General features: G+C 42.0%; 1 protein-coding gene across 3 annotated transcripts in view; it reads left to right on the top strand.

Annotated features, from left to right (window-relative positions):
- The window catches only part of LOC135525970 (runt-related transcription factor 3-like), a 77,493-nt gene that overhangs the window by 30,191 nt on the left and 24,785 nt on the right, over positions 1 to 22,517 (top strand). For 2 of the 3 annotated variants that reach the window (XM_064953957.1, XM_064953955.1), the window contains exons 3-5: positions 6,964 to 7,205; positions 8,217 to 8,373; positions 9,515 to 9,634. In XM_064953957.1, the coding sequence (XP_064810029.1) occupies positions 6,964 to 7,205; positions 8,217 to 8,373; positions 9,515 to 9,634 (519 nt within the window). The remainder of the gene's footprint in view (positions 1 to 6,963; positions 7,206 to 8,216; positions 8,374 to 9,514; positions 9,635 to 22,517) is intronic. The other variant, XM_064953956.1, reaches the window with a different exon arrangement.

Genomic DNA, 22,517 nt, shown 5'->3' on the forward strand with positions numbered 1-22,517 from the left:
TTTCAAAAGAAAAGATCCCCTCCAATGGCACATGTGCACACGCCTGAAAATAGCTTGTGTATTTATGTGGTTATTCATATACATATTGAGAATGAACATTTCACTTTTGTATCTCCTCACATATCTGAAAGTTTCTCCCCATCAAAGCCTTTTTAAAGTGACATCAGCCATGGGAGATATGGCTGGGTGGTGGGCATGATAGCGTTGGGTATAGGTTTACACCTCAAAGGCTTGTGTGGGTTTCTCAGCTAATGGGGATGATATTCAAACTATTAGCTTTACATTCAGTCTCATTATTAGCCAAACCATATGAAAATGGAAAGGAAGAAAACTTTGCCACTCCCCTTGATCTTCCATGGTTTGGGGTGTTGGTTGGCGACTGCAGGGCAAGGCAGGCCTGAGTACGCTAATTTGAAAACATGCCTCAAGTGGGAATGAAAGGGCTGAAAGTGTGTGATGCTTTCTCCTGTGATTTCTCTTCTGAAAACCTTGATGGTAATCTGGTCCTAAGTTCTTGAAAACAGAGGGGACAGAAGGGCTGGAGGTTTATATGCCAGTGCACAGTTCACAGTAAGAGTTCATATGATTTAAAGGAGGAAACTTAAATGGGAATCTATTCATTTTGGTTGGAGCTCTCCCTAACCATTCTTACTTTAACCCCCCAAACTATTTCCAAACTGGAGGCATGTAGTGTTTTGACTGGGCCTATAGAGGCTAGTGCTGAAAACTCTGGGTTTTAAAAGTAGAGGGTAAAAACTAGTCTAGCGTCTGCGTGAGGTGGGTCTGGGGTTAGACATCCTCCTGGAGTTCTGCGTTCGGTTGAGCTGAACCCACTTGGATCATTAAAAATCGTTCAGGGGCACGACAGGCTACGGCCTCAGTGTCTGTGTGGCTGAAACTATAGAAACTGCGTGTTGCAATGTAGGAGTATAAATATGACAGGAACCCGAAGCGCGTGTTACCGCTGCGCAGGGTAGCTGGTCGTGTGGTCATATATTAATAATAAACGGAGGCAGGAGGATGACTGAAATGTCGCCAATGTCTTTGTTCCACTTTAGTTCTTTCATTGCCTCAAAATAGCGAACTATGATAGGCGATACTTTTGAAGACATGAGGTCCTGAAATATGCACCCTGCAGCTTCAGCTAATTTAGCATACATTTTAAGATCATATAGCATTTACATGTTAAGATGTTATTATTATATTCAACAGTTGGTTGAATAGTTACTTTCTAACTACTCAGATATAAACTCAGATGATATTAGGCATATGAGTTTATAATTAGAAGAATGACCTGTTTTAGACAAATGTCCCTTGTTCTCCAAAAGCCACAGGTCTTGATCTTTGAGGTCATTTGGCAATTAAGAATTTTCTCTCTTCGTAAAGAAACAGGTTTGCTGACAGCTCACCCCGTTGAGGGCTCACATCACTATGCAGTCTGCACTCTAGACAACCGCCTAGCAGAAGTGCCTTCAGAAAGTATTCAAACCCCATTTTGTTGTGTGGCATTAAAATGGATTAAATTGTCATTCTAACATTTGTAAAAAATATATATATGAAAAATAAAACACTAATATATTTTGATTAGACAAGTAGTCAACCCACTGAGTCAATACATGTTAGAATCAGTCTTGCTGGGCAAGTCTCGAAGAGATTTGAACACCTGGATAGTACAAGCTTTGCACATTATTCTTGAAAGAATTATTCAAGCTCTGTCAAGTTGATTGTTGATCATAGCTAGACAGCCATTTTCACGTCTTGCCATAGATTTTCAAGCCGATAAAAAAAAGAACTAGTCAACTCAGGAACATTCATCTTGGTAATCAATTATATTATATATTTGGTCTTGTGTTTTAGGTTATTGTCCTGCTGAAATGTGCATTTGTCTTCCAGTATCTGCTAGAAAGGAGACTGAACCAGGTTTTCCTCTAGGATTTTCCCTGTGATTAGTTCTATTCCGTACATTTTTATCCTAAAAAACTTCATAGTCCTTGCAAATAAATGACAAGCAGACCTATAACATGATGCATACACCACCATATTTGAAAACATGAACAGTGGTACTCAGTTATGTGTTGTATTTGCCACAAACATAATGCTTTGTATTCAGGACATAAAGTAAATCTATTTGACACATTTTTTTGCAGTTTTACTTTAGTGCATGTTTTTGAATATTTTTATTCTGTACGCAGCGTTTCCCAAACTCTCTCCTGGGGACTCCAAAGGGTGCACGTTTTGGTTTTTGCCCTAGTGTTACACAGCAGATTCAAATAATCAAAGCTTGATAATGAGTTCATTATTTGAATCAGCTGTGTAGTGATAGGGCAAAAAACTAAACGTGCACCCCTTGGGGTTTAGGAAAAACTGCTGTACAGGCTTCCTTCTTTTCACTGTCATGTAGGTTAGTATTGTGGAGTAACTACAATGTTGTTGATCCATCCTCAGTTTTCTCCTTTCACAGCCATTAAACTGTAACTGTTTTAAAGTCACCATTGGCCTCATGGTGAAATCCCTGAGCTATGTCCTTCCTCTCTGGCAACTGAGTTAGAAAGGACACCTGTATCTTTGTAGTGACTGGGTGTATTGATACAACAGCCAACGTGTAATTAATAACTTCACCATGCTCAAAGGGATATTCAATGTCTGCTTTATTTTTTACCCATCTATACCAATAGGTGACCTTCTTTACAAGGCATTGGAAAACCACCCTGGAATTTGTGGTTGAGTCTGTGTTTGAAATTCACTGCTTGACTGAGGGACCTTACAGATAATTGTATGTGTGGGGTACAGAGTAGCAGAGATGAGGTAGTCATTTAAAAAATCATGTTAAACACTATTATTGCACATTGAGTGAGTCCAAACAACTTACTATGTGACTTGTTAAGCACATTTTTACTCCTGAACTTATTCAGGCTTGCCATAACAAAGGGGTTGAATACTTATTGACTCAAGACATTTCAGCTTTTTTTAAATTTGTATTAATTTGTACAATTTTCGAAAAACATAATTACATTTTGACATTATGCGGTATTGTGTGTAGGCCAGTGATTTAAAAAATCTTCAGGCCGTATGTAAACACAACGAAATGTGGAAAAAGTCTAGGGGTGTGAATACTTTCTGAAGGCACTGTATAGGCAGACAATGGCTGTGTGATAATTGTTATCAATGTGTTTGGCGCCAATTCGTGTTGTTAAAATATGATTTAAAATGGCTTCCCTCCTAACGGTCTCGGCCTTGGCAGGCGTGAAGCGTGTATAATTTTCTCATCCCATCTCCTCGCCACTCTCCCCGCAAGACTTTGGCTTCGTATCTGTCTGACTGACATCAGTATAATAAAGAAAATGAAGGGTACATCTAAACCCACTCCCATCTCTTCCTTACCACAATTTCCTTACTATCTAAAATAAAAAACAACAGAAGAAACGTACACGCGCTACACGCGCGCGCATGCACGCACACAAACAAACACACACACACTTAGTATATTCAACATAAGTGGGAAAAATACATTTAAATGTACATTTAAATAGTCTAATTATGAGTAGTCTAATTATTGTCATGGATAATTATATATCAAACACTATTAACCTACATTAGTAATCGCATTGGGAATTAACTTCAGTAACGCAATAATATACAGCCTACTACCTGCAACTAAACAGTATTTTGGAAAATTGAAGGCGAATAAATTGACCTTAGATCCACACTTTGGGAGGTAAATTGACCTTAGATCCGCACGTTGGGAGATAAATTGACCTTAGATCCACACTTTGGGAGGTAAATTGTAACAGCTTGCATCAATGAATCGTTGCAAGGTATTTATTCCATCCTTGGATGTGTTTTGTGTTATTCATTTCTGACATAATTCTGATGGGAGCGGTTTTTAATATCTTTGTGGTTTGTGTGCATCTATGGATAATTTAACACCACAAAATAGCCCCAACAATCAAATGCCTCTTGATTTAAAAAACAAGTTATCCACAAATATTTGACATTTCATTTTAATTTTGGATTTGTATTAATATGTACTCTAGGCCTAAATCGAATGCGATTGTAGGTCATCTCCATCATGTTTTTTGCTTACTTTTGTATGCCTACTAAATAACTGCTATTTGATATGTGGGCTATACAGTAATATATTTGTTTATTCCATAATTTATTGTGCGTTGGACGAAATGGTAAATATCCCTCCATACACCTGCGGTGGAAAAAAGTCAAAATTCTAAAACAAAATCCACGTCCTTAATCGAAATGATCGGCTATGGGAGTAAAACAACACATTTATTCATAACTTCATTAGAAAGTAAAAGGTGACATTAAACGAATAAAGCTTGAGTGATTTTTACTTCCCCCTAGAAGCCTATACATCAATTCAGAAAATAATGTAAATGTCATTATTTGGGATCCCGAGTACAATTTCTGATGATTTTTCAACAACAAAAAAACGTTAAGTTCGACACAGGTGATAATAGGTCGTCTATGACTCACATTTTCTCGTCTTGGTGCAGATATATAGTATATATGTTGTTATTTCTAATTTCTCTGATGGTATAAATGCCGTTTCTCTATCCAGACCCCCTCTGTACTGAAGGCAGGTCCATTTGACGAAGACAAATTGCGCCAACTAGCGCCTGCGAGCCATCATTGCCTGGGAAGGAGTGAACAGGGTGTGTCGTTTCTTGTGCAGTACATAGTAACCTATTAATGGATGGAATTCCAATTAATAATTGCCTGTGGCTACTGTACTTGGCACAATTGTAGTTGTTATGTAAGCCTATTAGTTTTAATTTGGCGTGATCGAATGAAAGTGATAAGACAATTATATGTAATTATATAGGCTATATTTACAAAGATGCACCTACTATGCATATTGTGTCAAATGGAGGCCAATATTATTTATTTATAGTACTCATCATTAGCCTAATTCAGCCCATTTCCCTGGATATGGTAGTAACAAATAATATGTTAAAAGGAAAAGAAAGTGAACAAAACGTATATTGCTAATTCCACATATTATGTCAATAGGTCTCTAACCCTAGCAGCACTACGGTTCATTTAATCTAGCCCAAGCCTATTACTCTATATTACATAATACTAAACCAAACACATTCATCCATAGATGCCTTTGATGTTCTCTGAAAAAAGCAGGAGTAAATTGCAGTGACAAGAATGGGAAAATCATATCAAATTCACAACTCATATTGATTAACCATATGTCATTTGAAAGGTGCATGGACTCCAGACATGATAAATAGCACATTGCAGTTGATTGACAATTATGCATTCAGATGTAGCAGCCTATTCATTTTAGTAAAACTACATTTTGCTAATAGTGAGTATAAGCCCATAACAATATCATAAGTAGACCTACGCTACATTATATGACTGGCCTACTTATCATCAAAATTTGAATGATATATGTTTCCCTAAATGTTTCTTCTACAGTCACCAAATAAATGCGCCAGCTTGAATTATTGTTATCTTTTCACACTGTATGTAAACACACTGCGGTGATGTACTAATATAAGCAGAACGCATTATGTGATTCTATTTCTTCGAAGGTAGTAGCCTATATAATTTTGCCGGTGTCATATATAGGCATAAAGAATGAAGACTGATCAATCAAAACACGACGTTTTTTTAAATCTTCAATAAACAAATAGGCCGAACTTTTATTTAGCATTATAACTTCACTATTCAGCCGCGATGCCGGATGTCATTTCAACACTATAATGAATGCATGAGAACAGTTGCTGTAATTTTACGTATAAATGTAGCCTAACTGTGCAAAACATTAAAACAACTAAGCACATAGTGTAGAAAAGCACAAGATACGTAGTCTGTCAATAATATATCCTGTGAGTATAACAGAGTAAGCAGAGAGCGCTTCACTTAGTTTATATTCCGGAGACGTTGATTGGTCTAATGAAAGAAAGCCCAACCCAGGCGACTCATTGGTCGAAGTCATCCGCACACTCCAACCACTAAACAGTAAAATGACTTGAGTAAATAATATCACGGCAGTCTTCACTCTCGCACCACCACTCAGTCTACCGCCTATTTCAACCTAGAGAGAGAATAGTTCACAAGAAAATAGTTTTGGGATCTCGACTTTTAGTTTCGACTTTTTAGTTTCATTAAGGATAATATGTGGCAAGTGGCAGGACATTTGATACCGAGGAACAAAAATCATTGAATAAAAAGAAACTTCTTCACTTGACGTCCGCGTGTAACCATCGGAATTCTTCGTATCAAACTCTGCGTCGAGAACTGTGAATTACTGAGTACACTGTAGCCTACTTTGGCGAGACTCGATGAGCATAATTCAATTGAAGGAGCTCATTCAGTCACCGAGGGTGAAACAAGATTGAGAACATTCTGCTGTGAAGTTGAAGCACAAACAAGCAGCACTCGAATCGTCAGCTTCCGTGAATATTGCAAAAACGACTGGATTTTATAGTTTGCCTTAGACCTTTATTTTCTAATATGCGGCCAAAATTGTAGTGTGGAGGGGCGTCGTATCAAGTGCTGAATAGTGCAGAATAGAAAGTGAGCCATAGCATAGGCAACCAGAACAGAGCACAGTGAGAAAGAGGTCAGATCGGAGTTTGCGGTTTCTTGGTTTTGTTGTAGTCAGTGAGAAACAGAAACCAACTTGATGTTTGTCAGGTAGCTACATCCTGGGCAGATGATATAACACGCAACCATTAAATTGTATCGTCTCTGCAAGGTACGACATCTACTACACACACTGGACAGTCCAGGACTCATCGTGATAGATTAACCGGGGGCTGCGTGCGCTCAGCTCCATCATAGCGTAAACCACTGGACTTCGCCGAGACCAAAGGAGCAAGTGTCAGAGAACGAGAAAATATACATATTTTTTTAAAGAGCCCCGAACACTCGTCAAAACCCCTAGAGAAGTGGCCGTGACCCAAGCTGTTGTGATGCATATTCCCGTAGACCCTACCACCACCAGACGGTTCACACCGCCCTCCACGTCGTTCCCCTGCAGCAAGATTGGAGACGGCAGCGGGACCATGGGCACCCCTGGACCGCTGAGGACACGACCCGAGGCCAGGAATGTGGTGGACGTCCTGTCAGACCACGCTGGCGAACTGGTCCGGACGGACAGCCCAAACTTCCTCTGCTCCGTGCTGCCCTCACACTGGAGGTGCAACAAGACACTCCCTGTGGCTTTCAAGGTAAGGCAAATTACTAATTACAAATGGGCACTTGTAAAATAATGAACGACCTAATGACGTATTACTGCTACCGCAGAATAATTTGAACTCAAGTGTCAAATGCCATTTTTTATGTTTTCTTGAGCTTCATATAGCCAACAGGGCATAAACTGGCATTAGTATTACAAAGTTTACGCAGATCCATGTTATGTAATATAAATAATTTAATTAAATCAAGTTGTGAAAATCTTAGTGGCCTACCAAAGTGATAACTTGGCAGTAGCTTTTTTTTGTAACTTTTTTGTTGTTGCATTTGACCCAATTGAATATGACAATTACACAGCCTAGTGTTTGGATTTGCACGAACTGCAAATAGGCCTACATACAATGAAGGAACAATTAGCATACAACATAATACAAATAATTATAATTTAGTAATAATAATGATAAAAATACAATTAATTAATTATAGTTGATAAACTAGTTATTATTAAATTGCTATTTTGAAAGGCCTTTCAGTGCAGAATAAAATCTGCATATTTCGAAGCAATGAAACGATGCTTCACTGCACGTTATCAATTATATTTATACACCAGGAAGTGATAGAATTCGTGGGCTAAAAGTGTAATGTTTTGTAAAATAGCCTAAATATATTTTATTGTATCACATCCAAATGTAAAAATGCTTGTTGAGGTCGTATTCTTATTTATTAAAATGTGCTAACATTCTTTTTAAAAGCGATTTGGTTATTGGTCGATCAAATGTAAAAGTCATTTCCATAGCTTAAAATATTGTTTCAATTGCAAGCTTGCTTCAAGGAAGCACCTTACCATGTAATTTAACCCACCTATAGCACAATAGGCCTTTATATTTGGACCCAAATATTTTCTAATTAAATATAAAATGATTTTTTTAATGGATTGGAAATCAGGTGTAATATTTTAGTTTTATGGTGCGTTTTCTTTTCTTCCACCGGATGTGGTTTGGTGTAGTCTGTGTTTGTTTAGCATTGACCGCGTTGTGTTCTCACAGGTTGTCGCACTCGGTGATGTGCCCGACGGGACTTTGGTCACAGTGATGGCGGGGAACGACGAGAACTACTCAGCGGAGCTTAGGAACGCGTCTGCGGTGATGAAGAACCAGGTCGCCCGCTTCAACGACCTGCGGTTCGTGGGCAGGAGCGGACGAGGTGAGCGGAAGGAGTCACGTACTAATAATGAAGAGTTTACTTCACATACAAAACACCTTCCTGCATGCGTCATTGCACTGACTTGCAAAACTATAGCCCGAGTATACCTCATTTTGGTAATCGATTTTAAACAAAGAAAGTGATCAAATAAATTAATGGATAAAATAAAAAGGTAAGGGACGTGAGAATCAGATGAAAACCACGTCGAAATTCATCTACTGGTGTAATAGCTTTAAAGAGCGTACAACCATTACCAGTGTTCATTGGAAGACGGGAAATCCAGAGCACAATATAATTATTCCAAATTTTAAGATTTCGTTTGAAAATGCTTAATAGACATAGAGCGAAACCCAATTTCAAACTACAGCCTAATGCTGAGTGAGGCATCACCACAGTTATTTCTATAATTGACCATCACGCACGCCCCTCTCAAAAGATGATCGGGTTAGTAGCCGCAGCCTGTATATTATATGAACATTATACCATTGTCTTTACATGTCCAAATCACCAAAATGCCTGGACCAGAATATTCAGTTCAAGGCTTGGGACTTGCTTGTTTCCACACCTTTAAAAACTAGCGCTCACATAGCTCTAGTAGATCCTTTCATTTTTGTAGTCAATTATCCCACCCCAGGATTCCCTTTTCCCCAACAGTCTCTTTAACAAGATAGGCTATGCCTTGTTTTTATTAAAGCGCCGCTTCATAGCCTGAGATGAAAAACGGAGGTTTGCATGATCCAGCGCTCTCCCCACGCCTTTCATGCAGATGGAGAGCTCAAGGATGAGAGCTCAAGTTTATTGTTCATCAATCAGCCTTATTGAACAATAAACTGTTGCTGTAAGCCTTTCAGAGAATCTGGAATATATTCTCTCAATAATTCAAATCATGTCCACAGTTCAGCTCATCAAAGAGGTGGTCCCTTTAATTCACAAACTTAAAAGGGAGGCATATCAGAAGGCACTTTTAATTCAGCAAGTTGATTGTGGTGGTCATTACCAAAGTGCTTGTTCCACAGAAATCTGTTTATTTCCACAATTAATTACCCACGCCTATAAACCTTCACACATGATGTTCCTCCTGAATCTATGTCTTACTGATGCATTTCACTTACCAAGGCCCTCTCTATTCTGTCTAACCCAGGAAAGAGCTTCACTCTAACCATCACAGTCTTCACCGGTCCTCCTCAGGTGGCCACCTACCACCGTGCCATTAAAGTGACTGTGGATGGGCCCAGGGAACCCAGACGTGAGTACTTACAGGGTACATGAGAATATTTGTCTTGTCAGAAGTCTAATGTGCTGCTATATCAGGAGCTGTGTGTAGAGGGATTCACAGAGAAAGAGAGAGGCTATTCTTGGTGTAGGGGATGAGAGAACAGGGTGCCATCATTGGAGACTAAAAGAGATACATGAGTCATATGCAGATGATACAACAAAATGTAGCCGTGTGAGTGCGTGTCCATGTGTGTGTGTGTGTGTGTGTGTGTGTGTGTGGGTGGGTGGGTACGGTCAGTGTGTGGGAGTATCAACAACAGTTGACCAGCAATTGCAGTTAATGGGAGACAATGCTGTGTATTGGATGGTGCAGCAGTGTTCGTGTCCGTGTGGTATTAGGGTGTGGGGAGTGGCACTGTCAGAGGAAACGGTAAAGTGTCTTAATGCATAATCAGAGACCGCGAAGAGGAGCTGTGTGTCTCCAAGCAGCTAATACCAAACGCTTATGGCCTCACCCTGCTGCCTCTGGTCAAATGGTCACACCTGGGTGACCACATAAGTGGCTCCTTGACTTAATACTCTTAAAGAGATGGTTTATGCTAACAGATTTAGCCCAATATGCTAAAGCCGTTAGAGCCATCATTTGGGTAGTGATGCATATCAAAGTGGTTTAATGTGTGATCATGTGAAAGACTGCAGGATTGTGTTACAAGGATGAGTCAACCTCTAAAGGCTGCTGGTGTGTGTGTGACCATGCATGGCTGACACCAGTCAGATCAGATGGGTATAGGGTTTAATGATCCTTCCTGTTGAGAAATCATGTTTATTATGGTTCTACTGTACAGGTTTTTAGTGGCTGCCCCGGATGGGTGAATTGCTACGCTTACTTGGGATAGGGTGGATTCAGCCCAGTCAAAACCGACCAACTGGCCAGGCGGTTCTGTATGCCACATGGAGGGGACATGGGGATCCTAGCAAGGGGCGAGGGGGTGAAGGGCGAGGGGTGGCGCATCGCCTGCCAGGCTGGAGGCTATTTGAGGAGGCGTTGAAAATGGAGGAGAACAGTGTGGAGAAAGGGAAGGGGGAGGAATAGATAATAATATCCTTTGTGTTTGTGTGAAATGTGATAGAGTTGCTGGCTATGTCTGTATGTAGTAAATTATATGTACTGCATTTTGTTTGTGTCTGCGTGCATGCACTGCTGAAGAAAAACAGGCAGTGTGTTGGCTTCCTGTAGTTAGAAACAAGCATGCACATACGCTAAAGCAGTCTCCTCTCTGTCTACATGTCATGTCTGCACTCAAGGCATCAGAGTGGCCTTTTATTCACTATACACCCTGGTGGCCAGGCCCCATCCTGCTATACAGCGACAAGGTTTAATCTAGGGAAGGGCAATTTTGTGTTAAAACGGTTTAAAAGGATGATATGAGTGGACTCAAATAGAGAATGGCACCACCCCGTTTGTACTTTATAATGACAATCCTTACATTATTCCTTCCTAAATATTTCAGTGTAAAAAAAAAAAATACATCAAAAATTAAAAACACACAACACAGACTTTATGATATCCTCAGTTAACCAGCTGTCTGCATATACGTTTAAGTATAACATCAAAGCAGATGACCATCCCTCTATCCCATTGTGAGATGAATGAGAGCCTGTTCCCTGGTTGGCCTGCATACGTTCACCTGTCGGTTGACTGGCTGGCAGAGTAGAGCGGGTCAGGCTGCTCAGGGCTTTACTGTGTGTTTGTGTAGGGCCTGCATTTCCATGGCTGCCAGCAAAGAGGCTGGTACAGGGGGAGGGAGGCGTTTTATTAACGTTTACAAATCCAGCTAGGAAACCTGACGGACAGGAAGGAAGCTCCCCTGCGGCAATGATCTGCCAAACACACAACGCTCACCTCACACAGCATGATCCAAAAACCAATACACAGAAACACACACGAATACACACACAAATGCTTTGCAGACACACATTATTTTTTTCAACTAATGTTGAAAGTATTAGACATTTTCCTCTTCCCCTCAAATACACTATGTTGCTTTTGTGTCACTTCGTCCCAAAACACTCCACTTGCTGTCCAGTAGGCCTATGAGCAACATTTTACAAAGTGAACCCTACAGCACAGTCTCTTTGATTAGAGCCACCCCGTGCTTTCTGAGAAGCAGCTTTGTGTACGTCAATGTTCTGCTGACGATCAGAGAGAGAGAAGGAAGACGTGCGATAGGAAGCAAGATATGACTGAAGTGTTGAGACCCTCCCTGTCGCTGCTCGCATGCAGTTGCCCCCACCCCACCTTTCCCTCCCCCTTTCCTCTCTCTCTCCCCTCTCCTCCCTACCGAGTTCAGCTGAATTAATCCCCTAACCGTATTTAGCCTCCGTCTTCTCTCTCTGAGTGATGACATCACCCGTCACATATCCTCCGAGGGGAAGGGCTGTTAGTACTTTATGTATCTCACCCAGAGTTAATCAGTTCCTGAGAAAGAGGAACTCACCAGAGACGAAGGACACAGGGCTGGGCCGAGAACATACATGTCTATGAGAAAAACAGAGGAAGAGGACCACTTGTTTCGTAGCTCAGCCCTAGGTGAGAGGCAGCAGAGGCAGCCATGGTGCATGACACTGTGTGTACAGTTCATCAGCTTGCATACATGCAAACAGAGACATGTGTATGCACATGCATGCATTCAGTCATGGCAGGCCCTTTACTGCTGTCTATCCTGTTTCTATGATACTACCACACTCTTTCCCACACACATTATTGTACTCCTACAGAATTCATTTGATCATTGCAGTGTTTTGTTGCCAATATTTATTCTGTTGGGTGTGTTCACACAGCTTCAGAAGATTGGGGGGGGGGGGTATGGGGAGGGGGGGCAGGTAGATTCTATTTGCATTTGGCACGCAGACTGTACAAAGAATGCAAATAGACAATGACATTTGCGTTGCTATTTTTCTTGACAGTGCAGTCTCTCTTCATAGTAAACAAAGAGAGGCGAGTGTTAATGTGTTTATGTGCACACAGCTGTGTGTGTGTGTGTGTGTGTGTGTGTGTGTGTGTGTGTGTGTGTGTGTGTGTGTGTGTGTGTGTGTGTGTGTGTGTGTGTGTGTGTGTGTGTGGGTGCACCTGCCAGGTGTGTCCATACCCTAAGTCAGCAGCTCGGCCACGCCTATGCTCCACAAATCACATGAAAGGTTCGCCCTCGGTGCCAATTGCTATCTCAAAGGCCACTTTGATGTTGAAATGGAGATGGGTGTTTTGAAAAAGCCTACAGGTGTACCAGTGCCAGGAGATAAAAAAGTGTCACGTCTGTCTGACGTTGGGTGCTTTCCTGCCTAACCACATAGCCAGCCCAGCCATCCTCACAAAAACTCCCAGATGCACAACCTGCAGACATGGTGACATAGCAGCAGCACTTATGTCAAAGAAGAAAAACACCTCCTTTAAGAGACCCGTGATGTCATCTGATGTGGAATTGGACAGGGGCTGTTAAAGACATAAAGGACACACATTTCTAAGGCCAGTCAAGCCGGAGGTATGGAGAGAGTGTTGTTTGGAATGACGTGAGGCAATGGCGAGCGCTCTCTCTGGACTCAGTCTCTCCATCACACTTGGCCTCTGCGATTAGAAACAGAGCAAATATTGACTGACTGACTGGTAAATCCGCTGGAATGCAGAGTCTGTAAATTGAATATGTTCGATTGGTTTCAGAAGAAACCTATGTTCTGGGACAAACATTCACATCATTCACTCTGACTAGGTACAGGAGTGGGGCAAGAGGGAGCTGGCATATGCCATGTATACAGTGACTCTGCTATAATACTTCCATCTGCTAGTGTCCTCGGCCATCCAGTTAGAGGCCCGAGGTGAGGCCTGTAGAGCCATGGCATGATTAAATTCCTTCACTAGTGGAGAGGTACGGCTGAGAGGGTGGAGGTGATGCTTCTTTGACCCTGGCTGATGCGACCTATAAACCCATCCATCAGCATCGAGTACAACCCCCTAAAGGGAAACACTCGGCCTCAGCTACCCCCAAACCTCTCAGCTACCCCCAAACCCTCCATACACACAAACACACACTAAGAGAGAAAAACAGGCAGACAGAAACAGACACAACACACCACTGTAGATAATCCCACTAAAGCTCCCTTGTGAAAGCACTGCAAATGAGCCTAAATACCTCAGCCTGGTCCAGACGAAGAGAAAGAGCCCATCACAGGCTCATTTTTCCTCAGTTCTCCCCATCTGTGTCTCTCTGTTTGCTTTTCTGAAAGTCGTTGTGACATGACTGCAGACGTTTCTATCAAGGAGGAGAAAAGGACGAGCATAGCATTGTCTGCTGCTTTGTTATGCCCCCTTTCTACTCCTCAGGTTAGTTATATAGGCTCAAGTCTGCTCCTGTCTGGGTGGACACACACACCTCGCTATGTGCACACACATGCCCCGGGGGAGTTTCCTCCAACAACCTTTTCACTTTGTATTCGCTGACGTCATACGCAGCAAGTGGACACGCAAAGAATTACAGAATTATTTACAGAGGCCTCTGCCCATACTTTTAATTCTGCCTGATGGTGCAAGTGAGGCAACCTAGACGCTTTTTCTCCGAAACAGAGAGAAGTACGGCAAATTGCATACCCAAACTCAGCCCCCTTTCATTCCCAAATGTCTTTCCTGTTTACCTACCAATGGAGGGAAGTATAAGCCCACTCTGTTTACTGCTTCTTCCTTATTTACACTCACCCATACAGGAGGGAGTCATTACGACCTTTTAGACCTAATTTAATAAAAGTTCAGATCTCGATTTAGACAAATAAATAGCCCATGATTTGGAATGTTTTCTCTCTTACTGCATTATGACAAACAGTTTTTCTATGGAGAGGGGAGGGGGTGAATAGTGTGAAGGAGTAACCTGTGGCTTACTGGAAAACGCTGTGGATGACTGCGGTTGACATATTTATTTTTCTGGGACTTAATGGTAAGGAACAGTCAGCAAATAATAGGTGTTTGGAGATGTTGGTTCCAGAGCTGGAGGAGTCAGTAATCCCTTGGGTAAACATGGGGGAGAGAAGCCTTGGCTCTTCAGCCTCTGGTTCAAACATCACTTTAACAAAGGCAGCAAATACTAACCACTGGCCAGCCTGTTATAGCATATTAATGTCTGGTCTGGACTATGGGCCCAATTCAGACTTAGGAAATCTATTCCTTTTTTACCCGTTTTGATTTAAACTCTTCTCAGTAGTTGGTATTCAGACTTAACATATACAGGTGCATAATGGGCTTTGCAGGTGGGTCCCTTACGTACACTGAATAAATGTAATTCAACTGCTGAAAACCATCCAACTTGCTGGCCAAAATATTTTCTTGTGGAGTTTTCATTCAATAGTGTTTTCAGTAAGGACATTTATCTAAAGCCATCCCCTTTAAATATGGTGTACCTTTAAATATAATTTCTCGACAGACCGGTTCAGAATAGGGATCAATGACAGAAAGCCATCTAAGTACACACATATTCATCTCCTTTCAGCGCCAATCGGTAGATTAAAAAAATACTCTGATCTTGTACATTATTTAGGGTTAGGAAAATATTTATTAATCATGCATAAACAGGGTTGGAGAGCCTTTATGAACAAAATACATTGTTGAATAAAAAATACAGGGGTTTGATTCATCCTGAAATTTGCCATATTCAATTGTTCAATCCATGAAATATTGGAAGAATAGAAAAGTGTACAACAGGGGTTGAACAACAGTCTACCCTAATCCTCATTAACCACAGAAGTGTGAGACTCCAGGTGTAAACTGCTAGGTATGGTCTGTGTTCCATAATTATTCAAATAGGCTACATGCCCTTAATTATTGACAATCATGTAATACGCCATAAGGCACACGGACGTGACGGAGGAAAGAAAGGCCAATGGAATGGAATGATGCAAAAAGTAGGCTACAAATGGAAGAAAACTAACAGTCATTGCACTGTATGTGTGTATTACTGACGGTGGCTGCCGATAGTGTTTCATATTTAATATGATAGAAATGGTCATTAAAAAAAGAGGAAAGGTCTGGGCATATAATGAAAAACATTCTACAGTGCATAAATCAACTCTGTAGGTTCAACGCTACTGTCAGTGTGAACATGTTTCCATAGGCTACAGCCTGGGCTTGGGCCTCCAAATGTCACCCACCCCCCCAAAATTATGAAGCTATAGGCCTATAATTCAAATTCTGAATAAATACAGCTATTTATACTTTACTGTGGAAAAGAGGCAGAAATTCACTTTTCAGTGATCATAGGGTAAAATAGATCAAAAATCATTGTAATTTATATTTCCAATCCCCTTATCCAAATGGATTACTCATATACCCAGGTCTTATCAATAAAGTAGTTCTAATCAATGTATAAATTACAGTGCATGGAGATTGGTGTTATTTCTATCGTACATTTTTTTTTAAGTAAACGTTTTTCCGCAACCTACAGGTCGCTCGTCCTTATTCGTGGTGTCCTCGCATGTAAAGGGGGTGGAATTATGAGGGCATTAAGTCAAGGTCAGAATAAGGCATATCTGTAGACACACCTCCGCCAAACCTTCAATTCTTAGATCTTCAACCCAAACGAATAGCGGGTGAATAGCATGCTATTCTCATGCTTAAGTTCGAGGTCAGAATATGTGGAGAGAGAAAAGGGCATACAAAAAGAAATTGGAATTTCCCCTTATGAGAATGTGGACAGGGCTTTTTCCTGTGGCACTCTGCTGACCTTGATCGGAGTCAAGATTAAAGTGTAGAACAACATGATATTGCAACAATAAAACAAACTCGTGCTTGTAAACATTCACATGCACTTACACACACGCAAATACACAAGAAAATTCACACCTCCCATTTGACACATCTGGAGTCTACCTTCCTGTCATTTGTCACTTAGCAGTGTGTGCGACCCATGAGCGCATGTGTGCAGACGGACCTTGTGTGTGTGCAGACATGCCTTGTGTGTGTGCAGACGGGTCTTGCGTGTGCTCGTAGCTAAGTTCATGCGCACCGAGGTGTGAATAAGAAACCGTTTGACACATCTGCTAGCATTGTGTTGACGCATGTGAGGACGATGGTTGCTTTCCTTTCACACAGATCTGAGAGGACACCTCCCCTCCCTCCTACCAACACCTCATTGCTTAGCAAGCCCTGGCTACCCCTGCACACACATCCCTGCAACCCCTACAGCCTCGCACCTCCAGAGCTAAAACAACACTCTCAGTGCAGCTTATTTCTTTAATAGGATCTGTCACCGGGGCAAAAAAAGGGCCCTCTCTGTTCTGCAGCAGAAGTGCTGAAAAACAACCCCCCTCCTCACCCACCTTTACTGCCTCCGCCCTACTGACACACATCACCCCTCCCCAGAGGAGAGACACACACGTACAGTAGTGTAGTGGGACAAAAGAGGGCTGATTGCTCAGTGCTACAGGCCTCTCTTTATTGTTAGTGGATCCGGCTGTATGGGGCCTAGCCTACACCCCTCCACTCACACTGCCTGCCCTGACCTGCACCACTGCAGGGCTGCCCCTGTGTGGCATAGCCCCTATTCCTCACTAATCACACACACACACACACACACACACACACACACACACACACACACACACACACACACACACACACACACACACACACACACTTCTAACTACATTACCAACACACACACAGCCTTATCCCTTCATCAAGATGGGAAGACTGGATCACGGTCTCACATTCTCTCTCAGCCCTGCTGTAGACAGGAGGATTTCAGGCTGAGGATGGTCCCCAGGGGAAGCATAGCTAGCATCTGCTCAGAGATAGACAGACAGACAGCAGTAACAGGCTGGGAAGAGAGCCAGGCTTAGCTAAGCTTCCCCTGATAGATTGGTGTAGGCTGTGGAAATCCCACCAGTACACAGACCTCAGTGTGCAACATGGGCAGAGTGACAGTCGACTAGTCACAGCCATGTAAGTATCATGGAATCCCATGGTGGACTTTACTACTTGCTAAAGGCCCTCCGTCTCATGGTGATAGTTTATAGTCTGAAATAATGCATCCATTCAGTTCATGACGTGGACACCGGACGTCAATATATATAACAAGAGACATTAAAAGAGTTCATTGTGTGTGTGTGTGTGTGTGTGTTTACGTGTCTCTGTGTGTGTCTGTAAAACTCATTTAGCCAGACTAGACAGCAACAAACACCACTAAGAAATAAACCTCACATCCTTCTGGGTCAGCCTTAAACTGATCTATGATTGGACAGCCTCTAAAACCCAACTCTGTCATTGATTTGAGTTGTAGGGGCAGTGTGATCGCTAAAGCCTCAGGCGTCTCGATGGCACCAGTAGTAGAGTGAAAGGGGAAGTCAAAGGGGGTAGGGAAAGGCAGGAGGCAAAATAGTCAAGAGAGGAGGAAAAGGAAGACAGGTGCGCAATGCTTCGCTCAACAGATGTTGAAACGTCTTCGAGCGCCAACACAAAGCGGAAGTTCACTAGCGACCCGACCGACGCCACTCCAACACCCTCTCAACTGTCATTCTGAGGCAGGTTGACGTTTCTGACTGACGAAGAAACCGTTTGAGAGAGTTTATAGTTCAGGATAGAAAGTACAAGGCCTATTGCCTTGAAAGGTTCCTCCCTTAATACACGCATATTCAGACACATCACTGAACAGAGTCAACAGCAGCATGTTAGTTGTATGTGTTGTTTTTGTGACTCTATGAATCATCTCAGCAGCTGTGTCCACACACAACAGACAGGGAGAGGCTGACAACATGTCATGACAATAGAGTGACAAACACAGATCTCTGCTCTACAGCTATTGGTACAGTGCCAACATATAAGGTAGCTAACTTACTATGTACACCTATATTGTATAAAGGCAGAGCTCTGGTCCGTCTGTGGAGGCTAATATCAAGGCCAGGGTGGACTGAACAAATGTCAACGTCCATGAACGTCCGGCATCGGTCGGTGCCCAGTGGCTGAGGAAGCTGTTAATAGTAAATGGAAAGAGAGGGGGCTCATGGGTAGGTGTCAGTAAGAAAGAAAGAAAGAAAGAAAGAAAGAAAGAAAGAAAGAGAGAGAGCGAGCCAGAGAGAGAGAGAGCCAGAGAGAAAGAGCCAGAGAGAGAGATAGAGAGGTTGTCCAGACTCAGACTTTTAACACACTTGGTTTGACAGAAAGAGAAATAAAACAGTTATGAACTGAACATAACAGTATGCCAGTGGAAGGGCGGATAGTAGCAGGTGACCTAACTGTGCTTTGTGATGATTTCCCATTGTAGCCAATTCAGTTGCAGTAATTCCATTACAGAATTTTTGGTAATTCTGTTACCAATTTGGAGTTTTTTACGAGTTTTAATCACTTAATAATTCATAAACAAAATGTATATCAGTAAAACACTATAACCAATTGATAGGCCTACCTTTACTTGTTACTTCTGTGAACTTTTATTTTCCTCCCTCATGAGGGAGAGAAATTAGAAAATATGTTCGTTTTTGGTAAGACCCCTTTTAAATCTGTTTATCCAGAAATCAAAGCCTTTATCAAAGCCTTGGTTTTTTTCTAAATGTAACTATGCCTTAATTTCCCCAAAATATAGACTCTTAGCTTTCATTTGACACCCAATTTGATATGCTCCTATGAACTTGGGTCCATTTACATGGACATGCCCATAGTCCTTATAGAGGTGCGCTAGACGTTTTCAGTCTGATATAGGCACTCAACCAATTCTAGTCTGTTATCAAGTGCCTTTCAAGTCCATTTATACGACGAATACAAATATTTACACTTCAAATATATTCAGCACAGCCCTGGGTCCTGGCCAAGGCACGTATTGCCCTTTGCAGTCCAGATAGAGTTTCACTTTGCCCCTGAAAACTCGCCCAGCCCTTTACTAAAAAAAGCTTGTGTTCAATGTGTCTCTCTTTGGAAGGGAACATATGTTTCTTTCTTTCAATGTTAGAAAAAAAGCTGTATCGTGTGATCATTCAGCTGGACCCGGGCCGTGTTTATGAGCTGTCATTAACACTCTCTGAGCAAACACTGTCTATGTGTTCCACTGATATGGGTTTTAGAGGGTTAGGGCGGGACTTGCTGAGATTGGCTCGTCTGAAGGGGTTGTGAGCTCTGAGTAAGAGTTGCCCATAGGCACAGCTCTAGAATTCCCAAATACTAACCTTCATCATCCCGCTCCTTGTGGCTCAATGCAATTTGTAGGCGATCATGGTTGATCATTTTGCTCATCAGTGTTTCAATTCAAAGGGACCAGTCACAGGGTCAGTTTCCCACACTGATGTATCTTATCTGTTATACTTGAACCTATCTACATGTTCTGAAGAGCACAAAAAACATTGCGGACATCAAGGCCCTATGTCTTTAGTTAATCTGCTGATAAAATGGTATTGTATTGGGCAACAAAACAAGAAAACACAAACGCTGGGTGGGAAGGGCACAGCCATTATTTCTAAAGCGATTTTCAGTGAAATGGATTTTCAGTACATCATTAATACCAGACATTTTGTATCAACCTTTTTATGTGTTCGTCACAGTCCTCATAATGCTGTAAGATGATGCAACAGCCATCTAGAGAGGAAGCTAGTAAATCTATAGCTTCTGGCATCCATTTTACCTCTTCCATGTATTGAGGGCTGGTATTTGAACCGCATCATCCCTGCCTCCCCGTTGGCCTCCATCTCCCAGCTCTATCTTGTGGTTATGATATCATAGAGAAAAAACGGTGCATTCTCTCCTAAGTGCACCCTGACACATAAAATATTCATCCACCACACAATCCCCTCCGAAATGGGTCTGTGTTACGCAGAAACCCATGGTCAAGACCCTGCAAAGTGGGAGTCAACCTCTGGCAATCTACCAGACACACTCATGGAAAAGCTGGGGTCAGACCCGAAAGGAGGTTTTAACACTGCGTTGAACAGCAAGCAGGCCATGGGCTCTGTCAGTCTCTTAACCAAGGCCAAGACAGGGACTAGAAAAGCCAATCATCCATTCTCCCTCCATCGCACCAATCCATTTCCTCTCTCTGAGGCTTAGAGTGGTGATGATATCTAACAGAAGAAAACAGGAGGAAGGTTGTGTATACTGTATAAACTGTGTTAGCTTCCAGATGGGAAACTGCTGAAGTTTTCTCTTCTATAAAAAAAAGTAAATGAGAGGGAGGGAGGGCAAGAGAGAGAAAAGGAGAAAGAGGGGACAGACAGAGAGGAAGTCGGGAATGAAGAGGGGAAAGAGAGGAGAGCTAGAGTCGACCATGTGAGTTGATTAGTGGTGTTAACAGTAACTGTAGGGTTTGGGGTAATGAGCACCAGGCATGGTCCTAATGAAGCCTCAGCTCTGCTCCTATAGTTCTCTCTCATGGCTGGCCAAACCCTCTACTGGAAGTACAGTACAGTGTGTCGCCACACACCCCCTGCCAGCTGGACCTGAGCCACTAGATCCACTGCTGTGTGTGTGTGTGTGTGTGTGTGTGTGTGTGTGTGTGTGTGTGTGTGTGTGTGTGTGTGTGTGTGTGTGTGTGTGTGTGTGTGTGTGTGTGTGTGTGTGTGTGTGTGTGTGTGAGATCGTGCGGTACAATCACTTTCATCCCCAAAGCGCCAACCAATTCATCCCAGACCACCACAGGCCACAGAAAAAGTGACCAATTCTACATTTTTCCCCCTGGTTGTTTTTTCTTCTTCCACAGAGCTGGATGTATCATATCCCTGACCTCAGCCGTTTGAGGTGGTGTAAATCTCTTAATAACTGCACTAACTATTGGTCTATATTTGGAGGGCCGTTTCTCCTGGCCTCCCCTGCTCTGGGGTGGAGCAGACAGTAGCCACAGTGTCTGTGTGGGAGATGGAGCCAGCTAAGCTCTGTAGCTGCCTGTGTGTGTCCCACTTTCCCTCTCGATGGTGTGGGGACTGGGAGGGGGACTGGGTTCAGAAATGTGTGAATAACAAGATACTAGTTGTAAAAGTGTGTGAGTATAAGTGTGCTTAAGCGGGTGTGTCTGGAGTAGACTGTGTCCCTGTGTCATAGTGAGATGGTGGGTGTATAGGTGGGGTCACTCACTTTTACTGCATCCTACTACAAGTCTGACTTCCAACACAGGGAACACAAACAGCTGGAGATGTCCAACAGCCCTGGTCTCCGTATTCAGACACATTTCTCATCCATATGCACACAGACACACAGTTGGATAGATTACTTTTTTAATTTAATCCGTTACAGTTACCTGTCCAAAATTGTAATCAGTAATGTAACTTTTGGATTACCCAAACTCAGTAATGTAATCTGGTTACATTCCGTTACTTTTAGATTACTTTCCCCAAAATAGGCATTAGAAGACAAACATTTATATTACCAATTGAAAGACATCTATTGCAGGATAAATCAATGTTAGAGTTTACATAGCTGGCCATAAATGGGTGTTGCATTTTACTTTATGGGTTGGTTATGCAAGCTTCTTCTAACCCTTTGCTTTCTACTACATATAACAATAATAATGCAATTGTATATTTACATTAAATTCCAAAGTCTGTCAGATTTCCAGTCATTCCAATTAATGTAATACCCTTTCCAAAATAGGACTTGGAAATATCAAAATATAGATTAGCCAAATTGTTTTACATGAGCATAAGCCCAAAACTAAGGACATATTAGAAAGCCCTACTCTGTTGTTTATGATTTTTATTGTCATGGAGGACTGATTGGATTCATTGCCTCGAGTTGAAAAATAAATGCTGCTCTCATGGAATGGCTTGCTTTGACCACTACCTAAAAGTGCTATTTGAATGTGAAAAATGAATGCCATATACTGCATTTGCTATAGACCTATTGTTTACATTTTTGTTGGTTACACTTTGATTTCTTGATAATATATGCAGATATGTTAGTCTATCAAAAGTGTGCAAGT

Source organism: Oncorhynchus masou, chromosome 32 (genome assembly GCF_036934945.1).
Source record: "Oncorhynchus masou masou isolate Uvic2021 chromosome 32, UVic_Omas_1.1, whole genome shotgun sequence".
NCBI lineage: Eukaryota > Metazoa > Chordata > Actinopteri > Salmoniformes > Salmonidae > Oncorhynchus > Oncorhynchus masou.